This window comes from Macrobrachium nipponense, chromosome 2 (assembly GCF_015104395.2).
Source record: "Macrobrachium nipponense isolate FS-2020 chromosome 2, ASM1510439v2, whole genome shotgun sequence".
In the NCBI taxonomy this organism is placed as follows: Eukaryota; Metazoa; Arthropoda; class Malacostraca; order Decapoda; family Palaemonidae; genus Macrobrachium; species Macrobrachium nipponense.
In genome coordinates, this window is record NC_087201.1 from 129,525,407 (window position 1) to 129,540,192 (window position 14,786).

At 43.9% G+C, this 14,786-nt stretch overlaps 1 protein-coding gene across 1 annotated transcript in view; it reads right to left on the minus strand.

The window, feature by feature from the left end:
- The window catches only part of LOC135221310 (5-oxoprolinase-like), a 709,982-nt gene that overhangs the window by 398,731 nt on the left and 296,465 nt on the right, over positions 1–14,786 (minus strand). The window contains exon 6 of the mRNA XM_064259114.1: positions 1,457–1,658. Coding sequence (XP_064115184.1) covers positions 1,457–1,658 — 202 coding nt within the window. The remainder of the gene's footprint in view (positions 1–1,456; positions 1,659–14,786) is intronic.

Here is a 14,786-nt window from a genome sequence, read left to right on the forward strand (position 1 = left end):
TTCATGACAATATTACTCCTTAGCTATTCAAGAAACACCTATAAAATCACAAAATGTATACACCAGTTATTAATCGGTTGAATTTTTGTAAATGTGTGTGTATGTTAACTAGCATATGTACACTAACTTTTAAAACAATATTACTAATGTCACTGTCACTATAATTATCTGTCTCTATATCACTACTTGATGGAAAAGAATAAGCATCATCATCAAAAGCCATTATCACCAAAATTTACAATATAAACAAAGATTTATATAAATTTTTGGATGTTGTAACTTCAGGATAGGAAAGCCTCCCTGGTCCTGTCACCCCCGGGCTGATAGAAGGTTTACAATTATGCTATTTTGATAACTATGATTTGGAGAAATCTGGCATCTTTTATGTTCAAGAACGAGCTGAATGGCTGGTGAGACTGTTGACGTCACTGAAACAGAGCTAGGGGGAGGGACTAAATTTACCACAATATTTGAAAATAAAGCATTGACCATATCGACGTCATCCTTCTGCGGCACGTAAAGCATCGATTTTAGCAACACGCTGCACCTTGTAGGTTAACCAATATTTCATGGTTAATTTTACAATGACATTTTTGTCATCGAAAGAAAGATCTGTGGCACTTCTTGAACCTCTTTGATACATGATTTCATTCATTAACTTGATTCTATTTTACCTATTTTTCTGTTATGACATCTTTGATACCTAACTGCCATTGAAACATAATGACCTGATGCTTTATAACGCAGAAAATGTGACCTGGAAAGTGAATGAGAAAGGGAGGGAACCAGCTAAAAAGAAGATACGTATTTATATTTATAGGGAAAACTTAAAATGAAATTCCACACTTTCTTTTCTCTTTTGCTTGTTTCAGACATGTTCAAGCATAAACATGAATAAACTTCATTAAACCAAGATCAATTTTTCTTTGGCCCCACCATAATCACTGCATGTGCAAAAAAAGAATCCTTGAAGACTACCATAAAAAATAAAACAACAGAAAATTTTGGAGCTAAGTAATCAAAAAGCTTTCTATAAAAAAAAGACAAGTTTACCAATTAGGTCTACATACACATTCCTTAACATCAAGACCAATGATATGTCTTCATTTTATGGAACCAAAAAGCACATTAAGTTTCTCCCTCCATTGTTTGCACTCAAAACTAAAACAAGTGAATGTAATATTTAAAATCATAGTTAACATGACAAATTTTTCCTAGGTTTATATTTTTCATAGCTAGCCCTCGGTCTTAACAATAGGATAATCTTCTTGCGCCAGCTGGAAACAGTTTAAAAAACAAAGATTGTAAAGTAATATCGTACCCTAGGCATAATATAAATGGCAAAGAAAGAAAAAAGCAAATTTAATTTTCATGGAATTAAATATCTAGTGTTATGAAACAATATAAGAGATTTAGGGTTACACACCATGTTTTTAACATGGTATGATATCTTTACCTTTTTCATAGTTTTTGGAACAGGGTTCTTGAGCTTCCTCCACTACATCAGCTAATGCCATTCCATATGCTGATAGTATACCAGCATATTTGTGAATCATAACTGTTTGCATGCCTAAAGCTCGTGCTACTGCACAAGCATGCTGACCACCTGCACCACCAAATACGGCGAGAACGTGGCGAGATGTATCATGGCCTTTAGCCTGTAAATTCATTAAAGCAAAAAGTTTAACAAAATTTTAAATGTCATTTGCAATAAATCTTAAACTATTTTCTCATACAATATAATTTGAAGCATTCAGTAATATCATCCTCAGAGAATTAAAATAATTGAAGGTTACAAAAATCCAAATTCAAGACATGCAAATTTCCTTAATAGACAACCCAGATGTTACTGACGACAGTTGGTTCAGTTATTCAACTTTGAGTGAGTGCCAGGGTACTGTCCATTCACCTGCCACCAAATAATAAATGCAAAGGTTCTAAGATACATGAATGGAATAACATTTGAAAATTATTTTAAGGTAATTATTTACCAGTGTCAAGCTAATGACCAATGGCCGATAAACAAAATCTAAACAAAAGCTTGGCCTAAAGGACTTACGCATAGCATGAGCCTGGTAAGTAAAACTTATATACAAAAGTATTAGGCCTAATTGAATGGTGTTACATTCAAGGATTATTGCTAAGCTGTTCCTAGTATTGCCGTTGGGGGACGGCACTATTATGTCTACACTGAACAATCAAAGCGCTACCCACGAAATTTGAATTAGGTTGCCGAAAGTTGCAAACTATAACTATATAAATACTGGGTAAGTCTCATATACAAAAATGCAACTTACTGCACATTGAATTGACAATACTTTCCAAAAAAGGATACAAACCTTTAAATTTCATATGGAGATCCACTTTGCTGTAAACTAAATTGTTAAAACATTCTGGACAATTTAGCTTACTTAAAATGAGGTTAAACCAACTGGTCTTTGGTGTTATTCCTAAGCAGAGCATCATTAAAATATGACCCCAAAAATGATATTGTTATAATACAATAAAGTTTCATACATACTTACCTGGCAGATATATACGATTAATGGCCCACCCAGCCTCCCCGCAGGAGACAGGTGGAAGAGAGAAAATATGATAGAAAACGGGGATGGTTCCTAGTCCTGCCGCCCAGGGCAGGCAGGTAGATCACCTGACCTACCGGTAGCGAGTGGCGCGAAATTTGAATTTCTGTCGGGGACGACGGAGTCTTAGCTATGTATATATCTGCCAGGTAAGTATGTATGAAACTTTATTGTATTATAACAATATCATTTTCATACAATGAACTTACCTGTCAGATATATACATAGCTGATTGGCACCCTTTGGTGGAGGGTCAGAGACAGCTAATATGGAATAGACAGGTAAACAACATATGTTGTAGGTATAAAAGAAAAACCTTGGTTCCTACCTGATAGGTGGTAGACTTCGTGGCTGTAGCCCGGTAGTCTGCATCACCTCAAGACTTTAGCGAGATATTAGATCTATGGCTAGAGTTCTTGTGGGTCTGTCGATGGGTATAAGAACCGCTTACTCGGCAGAGCCTAAAAGGACTTTGTCAATGGGTACTGGACCACTTCTATGACAACACACCTTGTGAAGGAGCATAACCAATCCCGACCACCTGATCCTAACCACCATGTTAGTATATAGAATTGCTCTGAGTTATCCCCGAACTCATAACAAACAACCCATAACTCGAAACGAAAAACTCATTTATACAAAAATTCTCAAAAAAAAAAAATTTTTTTAAAATACTCCCCTAAAAGATATCACAAGAGTTCCTTACTGAACAACAGTGACTGTCCGCCAGTGCAGCACTAAGCCCTCTTTGTCAGCAGGAATCTAGAACATATCTAGTAGAAGGTATGTGCAAATTCAAGGATTGGTGTTTGCTCCGTACCCAGTATTGTATCCGCCGATACAAATGGTCCCAGAGAAAAACATTTCTCGTAGGTCACGCGAACGTCTTTAAGATAGTGAGATGCAAAAACTGAATTGCACCTCCAATATGTCGTGTCAATGATTTTCTTTAATGACATATTCTTCTGAAAAGAGAGAGACGTCGCCACTGCTCTAACTTCATGGGCTTTTACTCTTAAAAGCGGAAAAGAGTCGTCAGGACAGAACTTGTGAGCATCCGTAATGACGCTCCTAATGAAGAAAGCTAATGCGTTCTTAGACATGATTCTTGTGGGGTCCTTAATCGAACACCAAAGACTTTGTCTAGAGCATCCCATTTGCTTCTTTCTTTGTAAGAAGAACTTCAAGGCTCTTACCGGGCAAAGAGACCTCTCTGTTTCTCTCCCTACCAGACTCGATAAGCCTTTGATCTCGAATCTCTTGGGCCAGGGATTCGATGGATTTTCATTCTTCGCTAGAAACAGAGTTCTAAACGAGCAAAAGGCCGAGTCTTTGTTAAAGCCGACTTCATCTTCTAGGGCATGAAGTTCGCCAACTCTTTTGGCTGTCGCCAAAGATAGGAGAAACAAGCATTTTCTTGTTATATCCCTGAACGAAGCTACGTGGGGAGGCTCAAATCTGTCCGACGAAAGGAACTTGAGAACTACGTCCAGGTTCCAGCTGGGTGGAGTTAGTTCCTTCGATTTTGTCGTTTCAAACGATCTAATCAAGTCGGGCAGATCTTTATTGTCAGCAATGTCTAGGCCTCTGTTTCTAAATACTGCCGACAGCATGCTCCTGTATCCTTTGATTGTCGATACAGACAAATGAGAGACCTCTCTCAAGAACAACAGGAAATCGGCGATTTCGGTTATAGAGGTACTGGAGGAGGACAACTTCTTAGACTTGCACCACCTTCTGAATACCTCCCACTTCGACTGATAGACTCGTCTAGTGGAAGCTCTGCGGGCTCTAGCGATAGCGCTTGAAGCTTCGAGAAAACCCCCTTGGCCCCCTCGCTCTGACAAGTCTTTCGATAGTCGAAAGGCAGTCAGAGCGAGAGCGGGAGGTTTGATGAAACCTCTCGAAGTGTGGCTGTCTGAGAAGATCCATCCTTTTTGGAAGGGATCTTGGGAAGTCTACTGTCCACTCCAGCACCTCTGCAAACCAATCTTGTGCTGGCCAAAACGGGGCTATCAGGGTCATCCTTGTCCCGTTGGACCGCTACGAACTTTCTCAACACTTGTCCCAGGATTTTGAAAGGGGAGAAAGCGTACACGTCCACATGAGACCAGGTCCAGCAGGGAAAAGAACGTCGACCACGAGAGCTCTTGGGTCTTCCACCACTGAACAAAAGACTTCCAGCCTTTTGGAAAGGAATGTGGCGAACAGATCTACGTGAGGAGTGCCCCAAAGATCCCAAAGACTCTGACACACCTCTGAATGAAGAGTCCATTCTGTGTGAAGGACCTGGCTTCTCCTGCTCAGTCTGTCCGCCCTGATGTTTCTCGTCCCCTGAACAAATCTTGTTAGGAGGGCGATGTTTCTTTGTGAGGCGCAAATTAGCAGATCTCTTGCTATCTCGTAAAGTGACACAGAGTGTGTTCCTCCCTGCTTCCGAATGTAGGACAGGGCTGTAGTGTTGTCCACATTCACTTGGACCACACTGTTCGTCACAAAGGGTTCGAAGAACTTTAGCGCTAAGTGAACTGCTAGAAGTTCTTTGCAATTTATGTGCCAGGACACCTGTGCTGTCTTCCAGGTGCCTGACACTTCTCTCGGTCCTAGTGTTGCTCCCCAACCCTTCTCCGATGCGTCGGAATACAACACTCGGTTTGGGTTCGGAATTTCCAGAGAAATTCCCTTGTTCTCTTTTAGAGGGGACAACCACCATTGCAGGTGTGGTTTCATTTCCCTTGGAAGGAGAAAACTGTCGGAGAGAAGTCCCGTCTTCCAGTTGTCCACGATCTCTTTAGGAAAAACTGAAGAGGGCGAAGATGTAGTCTTCCTAGAGGAAAGAAACTGTTCGAGCGAGGAAAGGGTGCCTAGTAGGCTTAACCATTCCCTCGCCGAAGTTCGTTCTTTCCCTAAGAAGAGAGAGACTTTTTCCAAGCCTCTCACGATTCTCTCTTGCGAAGGAAATACTCGAAAACCCCGAGAATCCATCTGAATCCCCAGATAGACCAAGTTCTGTCTGGGAATCAGCTGTGACTTCTCGAGGTTCACGAGTAGTCCCAACGCCTTTATCAGGTCTAGGGTCAAAGAAAGGTCCTCCAAACACTGTCTCTCTGTTCTGGCCCTGATGAGCCAATCGTCCAAATATAGAGAGATGTTGACGCCTTTGAGGTGAAGAAACCTCGCCACATTCTTCATCAGGCTTGTGAAGACCTGAGGCGCTGTGGATAGGCCGAAACACAAGGCCCTGAACTGAAAGATCTTCCCCCCGTCATGAAACGGAGGTACTTCTTCGACGAAGGGTGAATCGGGACATGAAAATAGGCGTCCTGGAGATCCAGCGACACCATCCAATCTCCTTGACGTAACGCCGCAAGGACTGAGGCCGAAGTCTCCATAGAGAACTTCTCCTTTCGAACGAACTTGTTCAGAGAGCTGACATCTTAGAACTGGTCTCCAGCCCCCCGAGGCTTTCGCAACCAGGAAAAGCCGATTGTAAAACCCCGGAGAGTTTTGCTCTAGAACCAGTTCTATAGCTCTTTTGTCCCACATTTGATTCACCATCAGACGAAGAGTATCCCTCAGTACAGGGTCCCTGTATCTGGCTGACAGTTCCCGCGGAATGGTCGTTAGTGGAGGACTGTCTTGGAAGGGGATAAGATATCCCTTCCTTATTATGGACATGGAAGAGGCGTCTGAGTTTATGAGTGACCAGGCGTCTGCAAATTCGAGAAGCCTGGCCCCCACTGGTGTTTGGAGGCTGTCTGTCTCACTTCCCTTTCTTAAAGGGACGGGAAGAGCCTTACCTCTCCTCTCAAGACCTCTTCTCTTAGAGGTAGCTCTGGAGAGAGGCCCTCCTCGAAAGGGCTGAACCGTAGAAGTCGGTCCTTTCTTGTCAACAGAAACAAGAGGTCTCTTCTTCCTTGCAGTTTGCAGGAGAAGATCCTGAGTCGCCTTCTCAGTCAGTGATCGAGAAATGTCCTTCACTAACTGAGAAGGAAACAGGAAGTCAGACATGGGAGCGAAAACCAGGGAGCTGCTCTCTGTGAGGGAGAAAACCGCCTTGGTTAGGAATGAACTAAAAATACTCCTCTTCTTAAGGAGTACTGCTCCGAAAAGAGAGGAGATTTCTCCCGATCCGTCTTGTACCGCCTTGTCAATACAAGCAAGAATACTGAGAATGACTTCTGGGTCAAGACCATCCGAGTCATGAGCTTTCTTAGACATCACCCCAAGGGACCAGTCTAGGAAATTAAACACTTCCAAAATATGGAAGAGTCCCTTGAGGAGATGATCCGTCTCCGAAATAGCCCAAGACACGCGAGCTCCATTCAAAGCGTGTCTCCTTGAGAGTCAACCAAGGTTGAAAAGTCTGCTTCGGCTGCCGCTGGGAGAGAAAGGCCCATGTTCTCCCCAGTTCGGTACCAGAAACCTCTCTTGCCAGAAAGTATGGCTGGAGGCATACAGAAGGTAGTTCTGCCCAGATCCTTCTTAGACAAATCCATTTGTTCTAAGGACTGAAGCGCTCTCTTTCATAGAGATCGTAGGTCTCATCTTCAAAGACCGACGAAGACTTAGGCACAATCGCACTCGAAAACAGTGATCGAGGCGAAGGAGGAGCGGCAGGAGTTAAAGAATCTCCGTATTCTCGTAAAAGAAGGTCAGTCAGAACTTTATAGTTCGAGACTCCTTCTCTACCGTCACCCTCTTCTTCCGAATCTCCTTCTACACCTTGTGGAGAATCGGCCTGAAAAACTAGAGGATCTTCATCCCGTTCTCTCTCTACTGGTGACAAACTCCTACTAGGAGAGGGGCTCATAGAGTGAACCGACTCTCTCTCACGTCTAAAAGAAGTCTCGCGTCTGCTTGAACTTCTCGCGCCTGAAAGCTCCTCGCGCTTGGGCTGGCGCCTCGCGCTTGTCTGGCGCCTTCGCGCTTGTCTGGCGCCTCGCGCTTGTCTGGCGCCTTCGCGCTTGTGGCGCCTTCGACGCTTGGCTGGCGCCTCGCGCTTGGCTGGCGCTTCACGCTTGGCTGGAGCGTGTAGCTTGGCTGGCATCTCGCGCCTGGCTGACGTCTCGCGCTTGTCTGGCGCCTCACGCAACTCCTCGCGCCTGGCTGGCGCCTCGCGCCTGGCTGAATCCTCGCGCTTGGCTGGCGCCTCGCGCTTGGCTGGCGCCTCGCGCTTGGCTGGCGCCTCGCGCTTGGCTGGCGCCTCGCGCTTGGCTGGCACCTCGCGCTTGGCTGAATCCTCACGCCTAACTGGCGCCTCGCGCCTGGCTGGTGCCTCAGGCCTGAGCGTATCCTGATCTCGAGCAACTCGCTCGGAAAGATCCTGACGTTTGTACGCCTCTTCTTGCCTGGAAGACGTCCTATGTCTGGCGGACGTTTCACGTCTGGGCTGGAGAAAGAAGACGAGACTTCTTAATAGGAAGTCTAGCGTCCTTCTTGCGAGGGGGATCCCTTGAAAGAAACTCCCACCAAAGAGGCAATCTGCTCTTGAACTGCCAGCAAAATCCTCTTGGAAGCCACCCCAGCGTCCTCTTCAATAGAAGAAGCAGGAGAACTCGAAGGAGTGCGATCATCAAATACCATCTCTAGGAGGCGTTGAAACCAGCTTAGCCTTCTTGATAGAAGAAGGAGCTTCCTCCGAGAAGTGCTCCGGGCTCGAGTCGAACGCGCGCTCTTTCCAATGCCTTTTCAGTGGCCTAGAAAGATCCGAGTCCTTCCACCCTCGTTAGGTGAAGGAGAACCGGACGACGAGAAACAATCTCGTAGGACGCTTCTATTTTGAGCGGTCCTGAGCAGACTGTAACGAAACAAGAACCTGCTGAAGGGACGCCTGACCGTTGGGATTCCCCACAACCTCCGTACGACTTTCGACTTTCCTACTCCTCTGGGTATGTGAGTTTGGAAGAGTCTAGGCCTGGGAGCATCGCAGGGACGGTCAGACGCCCCCTCCACAACACTGGGAACACTCACTTCACTTAGTAATTCACAATCACTAGCCTTACCTTGCATGGCCGCCATCTTTGTCTTCATTTTACGAAGAGTAGCCTTCAGATTGGCGATTTCAGAAGCCGAATCCGAATGCAAAGCCTGTGAGGATTCAGATACATAGGGAGAATCATATTCATTAATAAAAGGAGAGTTAGACTCAGAAAAAGGCTCAATAGGCCTTGTACTCACACTCTTTTGTGCAGCTCGTCTAATCCTATCCCTCTCTAACTTCTTCAAGTAAGAAGTTAGAGTCTTCCATTCATTAGCATCCAACTTTTCACACTCAATACAGGTGTTAGCCAAAGAACAGTCAAACCCCCTACATTTACGACATACAGTGTGAGGATCAACCGAAGCCTTCGGTATCCTCACCTTGCAGCCTACATTCACACACACTCTCACACTAACACTTGAATCAGACATTCTAATAGAAAAATCAAAAGCAAGTCCAAATCCAGTCCACAGTAGCGAATGCCAAAACAACGATCCAGTACGTCACCAAGAAATCCAATAAAGATGATCAATAAAGTCTTGAAAAGCGAATTCCAGTCAGGAGGTAGTAACAACAATGTTGATACCACCGGCGACAGAGAAAATATGATAGAAAACGGGGATGGTTCCTAGTCCTGCCGCCCAGGGCAGGCAGGTAGATCACCTGACCTACCGGTAGCGAGTGGCGCGAAATTTGAATTTCTGTCGGGGACGACGGAGTCTTAGCTATGTATATATCTGACAGGTAAGTTCATTGTATGAAAACTACAATTTCTGTTCAAGTACTCAGGTCTTCAACAACTAGTCTGCTCACTTACAGAGGTCTTCAACAACCAATCTTCTCACTTACAATCACTTGCTGCCTTGATCTGAAAGGTAAATTTATTTGCTCCAACGAAAGTCAAAATACCGGCAAATTCCAAGCTGTTTAGTTTATAAAGCTTACAGTTGCCCTTTTTTTTACACAGATTTTTTTTTATACATGGTTTTGATTACACACAGTTTTAAATTTCCCACCTTCAATTATGTAGTGCCACATTCCATGTTTTCACTGATCTGAGGGCAAAACAACAAACAAGATCCTCAGTCTGAGTGTGTTTGTAGACCTGGCAGCACCTGTAGCAATTCAGCAGTATTTTCAGAAGTTTTCAAGTGGTTAAGTTATTACCATGGCTGGAAAACACTTCCAATTTCAGTGAAAACAAGCCAGCAAAGAAAATAAGGAAAGTTCTCTGACTAGAAGAAAAAAACTAAATTTTTAAGAAAATAAGTGGTAGAGTGAGCTATGTAGCAATAGCTCGTCAGTATGGCATGAACGAATCAAGTGTTCACACTAAAAAAATGGCAAGATAAGAAAGTAAAGGATGCTCTCGCAATGTGCAGATCAGGATGAACAAAAGTGACAATGTAAGTGGGAGATGATGCTTTAGTGAAAATGGAAAAAGCCCTTAACTTAAGGATTGAAGTCCCGAACAGACGACATGTGACGCTAAATTCCAATTTCATTAGGACAAAGGTTTGCGGGTGACAAAAGTGCTTACAAAAGATCATAGGACTAAAGAAAGACTAGCATAGTCTCATAAGGCCTAACGAGGTAAACCTAACCAAAAGGAACGTGCATGCATGAAACTGTAACGGTAGGTTCCTGAAAGGCTACGAAACAGGAACACGTGCTCGGTAGAATCCCCCGTGTAAGGACACGATCGTCGAAAAAGCATCACCAATAATAGTAAAAACATAATGACATAACAATACTGCTATAAAAATTTGTGTTCACTAGGTATGGGAGACCACGTGAGACACGAAAGGAGGAGACACAAAGGAGCACGCTGCAATGGCGGCTCGGGGCCGAAGCCGCATGGGACATCGACTCAGAAAAAACCTAAATAATTCGGTTAAAAAAGCCAAAGGCAGTCCCTAAATAGTGTCAACCATAATAGCAGTACTTAACTTGGATGCAGAAGCAGATTGACGATCCATGGTGAAATAAAATTCCAAAAAGCGAGAAACACAACACAGCAAAAGAAAACACGTGTGTAGCGTAGTAGTGCTATCAAAGGAATGACGTCACAGGCGCTAGCTACACGGTAGCAGGTAGTGAGCCATAGGTCGGCTCCTCTCTTTTTGGGGTTTTTGATGTAGGAGAGGCTAATTGGAGAAGGACCTGTGGTATTGGTTTCACTCAGCCCAAAAACCATACTGACACCTTTTAATAAAGGTGAGCGAGCCAGAATATTCTGGCATTTCCAATTTAGTGGTTCTCTGGTATTATAACAATATTTTACCTTAGAAATAGTGCTAAAGGAACCTATTTCACGGAGCGACACAGCCAAGCCCAGATATAGTGATATTGATAGGCCCAACAGTTGTGGTGTAAGTAGCAAAGAAAAAAGCTTTGGAGTCAGTAAGGGCTGGTTCAAAAATTTCAAAAAATGCTACTGCCTTCATATCATAAAAATGACAGGCAAATCAACCTCAGCAGATTATGTGTGGCTGAAATCATAAAAGAGAAACATGATATTGTTAAACTACAATAAAGTTTTGTACATACTTACCTGGCAGATATATACGGTTAATGGCCCACCCAGCCTCCCCTCAGGATACAGGTGGAAAAGAAAATCTGAATAGAAGATGGGATTGGTTCTTACTCCCGCCACCCAGCGGCGGGTAAGGTAGACCACCTGACCTACCTGTCACGTGTGCCGCGAGATTTTAAATTCTGTCTGGAACGTCGGAGACTATAGCTAAGTATATATCTGCCAGGTAAGTATGTACAAAACTTTATTGTAGTTTAACAATATCATTTTTGTACATGAACTTTCCTGTCAGATATACAGTAGTACCTCAAGATACGAAAGGCTTAACTTACGAAAAATCCAAGTTAAGAAAGCAAAGACGAAAAATTTGACTGCTCTACATACGAAAAGTTTTCAAGATACGAAAGGTTTCTGAAAGTCCGAGATTCGCCCCATAACAATTTTGAAACTCATGCCGCACCCCGCCATCTTAGTTATCGTAGACTTGCCACCATCCTCCTGCTCTCCCATTGGTTCCCGATGCTAGCCAAGCCATGAGATCCTTCTCTCTGATTGGACAGCATCCCTCCCATCATGCATCTTCTATACATACGTACTACGTGTTGGCGTGCTTTAGCTCGGCCACTTCACACCCGAAACTTTACTGTACGCATTCGGCATTCGTTCGCTCCAACAATTTCGTTTAGTAACGTAAATTAGTTAGTGATTTTGTTGCAGTACATATTATCGTGTTGTGCGAAGACTGTATAATTACGTATTTGTGTAACTTTAAGTAAATTAACGTAGTCATGGGTCCCAAGAAAGTTGAAATTCACGGAAAGAAGCACATGCTGTCTCTGGAGACAAAGATGGAGATCATAAAGAAGTACGAAGCTGGTATGCGATTGAGTGTGATCGCAAAGGAATACGGCCGTAATCCATCGACAATAGGCACCATCCTTAAACAGAAGGATGCCATCAAAGCAACTACACCATCGAAGGGTATCACTATTTTGTCCAGCAAGAGGAGCCATGTGCACGACGAGATGGAACGGCTGCTCCTCATCTGGATAAAAGACAAAGAAATCGCTGGCGATACAGTAACGGAGACGGCAATCGCTCACAAGGCCAGTGCTTTTTTCGGCGATTTGATTGCGCAGGCGGAAGACGAGAGAGGGGAAGGGACTTCAACGCCAACCCCAGAGTTCAAGGCTTCGCATGGCTGGTTCGAGAAATTCCGTAAACGGACTGGCATCCATTCGGTGGTGCGTCATGGGGAGGCTGCCAGCTCAGACACGAAAGCGGCCGAAGCATTTAAGAAGACTTTCGACGAGATGATGACCAAGGAAGGCTACAGTTCTCAGCAGGTTTTCAACTGTGATAAGACTGGCCTTTTTTGGGAAAAAATGCCTCGTCGGACGTACATCACGGAGGAAGAGAAGAAGCTACCTGGGCATAAGCCTATGAAAGACAGGCTTACGCTCGCACTTTGTTCGAACGCCAGTGGGGATTGCAAGGTGAAGCCCCTACTGGTGTATCACTCCGAGACTCCTCGAGCCTTCAAGGCCCACAAAGTGTTGAAGGAGAAGCTTCCAGTGATGTGGAGGGCTAATGCAAAAGCCTGGGTAACGAGGCTTTTGTTCACCGAGTGGGTAAATCTGTGTTTCGGCCCGACTGTGAAGAGTTTTTTGAAAGAGAAGCGCCTCCCCCTGAAATGTCTGCTGGTGTTGGACAATGCCCCTCCCCACCCTCCTGGCCTCGAGGAAGATATCCTAGCAGAGTATTCCTTCGTTAAGATTCTTTTTCTTCCGCCCAACACCACCCCTCTCCTCCAGCCCATGGACCAGCAAGTCATAGCGAACTTTAAGAAGCTGTACACGAAACATCTTTTCAAGAGATGTTTCAACATCACCGATACCACAAACCTCACCTTGCGTCAATTTTGGAAGGAGCATTTCGACATCGTCATTTGCATCCGACTCATTGACCTAGCTTGGCAGGAGGTTTCGAGGCGAACCTTGAATTCCTCGTGGAGGAAACTCTGGCCTGATGCCGTATCCGCCAGAGACTTCGAGGGATTCGACGTGGGCGAAGCTGGTGCTGCAGTCAGAAACAGTTGACGATCCCGAAACTGTTTTGGAACCAGATCTTGACGAGATCGTTGCACTCGGCAAGTCCATGGGGCTGGTCGTCGACGAGGACGACATCAACGACCTTCTCGAGGAGCACCAAGAGGAGCTTATGACGGATGACCTGAAGGAGTTGGAGGCCATGCAACTTAACGTCGTTCAAGAGGAGTTCTCTAGCAGCGGCGAGGAAGAGGAGGAGGAGCCTATGACAACGGCAGAAATTAAGGATATTCTAGGTGCTTTTCATAAAGTGCAATCGTTTATCGAAAAAAGACACCCCGAAAAGGCTCACACAGGTCGTATGCTTGCGCAGAAGCAATCTTCCTTGGATCGTTATTTTTTAAAGAGGCCTTCAGCATTAGCAGGAGTAAGCAAAAAGGAAGAACCAAGTGATAAAAAACAGAAAGTTGAAAGCAAAAAGGAAGAACCAAGTGATAAAAAACAGAAAGTTGAAAGCAAAAAGGTAGAACCAAGTGATGAAAAACAGAACGTTGAAAGCGGTGATGAAGTTGAAATTCTGTAAAAGTAAAAAAAAAAAGTTAAAAGTAAAAAAAAAAAGAAAAATTGTTTTTTACGTAATTTCTAGATTTTTGTAAGTTAAGTGTTACAGTTTTGTTAAGGTGTTTCGTAAATTTTAGTTTTATAGTTTTCCTTTTAAATTTTTTATGTGTTTTCGTAAAGTTAAGTGTACGTACGTACGTTATCTGCCATTTGTCCTCCTCCTCCTCTGCCGCCACTATTGGAGATAGCCTCACTCGAAAGGTAAGCTTCCACATTTTACGTTACAGGAATAATATTTCTTGTACACTAATATACACTTTATTTACAGGTTTTGGATTTTTATTCTTAATTTAGGTATTGAATGGTCCAAATTGTTGTAGTATTTCATTGTTTATAGGTCAATTTAGCTTTATTATGAAATTTAATGGGGTGTTTTTGGAGGGCTTGGAACGGATTAGCCATTTTACATGTAAAATGTGTTCCAAGATACGAAAAACTCATTATACGAAGGCTGCCTCGGAACGGATTAATTTCGTATCTCGAGGTACCACTGTATACTTAGCTGATTGGCACCCTTGGTGGAGGGTAAGAGACAGCTAAATAATATAGAAAAGGGAAACAACTGGTGTTGTAGGATATAAAAACCTTGGTTCTTACCTGTTCAGGCAGAAGACTTCATTGATACTGTCTCTGAGTCTGCATTGCCTGGAGAGCTACAGCGAGGACGTGACCTGTTGCTGAAAGACTCTCGGATCTACCACCGGGATATCTGATCCCCTTATGTGGTAGAATCCAAGTAGGATCCTGTCAAAGGGATCTCGTCCGCTTACTTGACAGATCCTAACCACTACTACTGCAAGGAGCCAAACCATCAGACCACCTAACCAAACTAACTAGGGTTAGTATTACGACAAGAAAGAGATGTTTCCCTGCATCCTCTTTCAGACAACCATAACCAACAAAGACAAAACAAGGGGTAAAAATATAAAAGCCTAACAAGGATAAGTTTCAGCTCCCTGCCCCAGCACCGAATCCGCCGATACATAAGGGCCTAAGGCGAAGCATTTGTCATATGT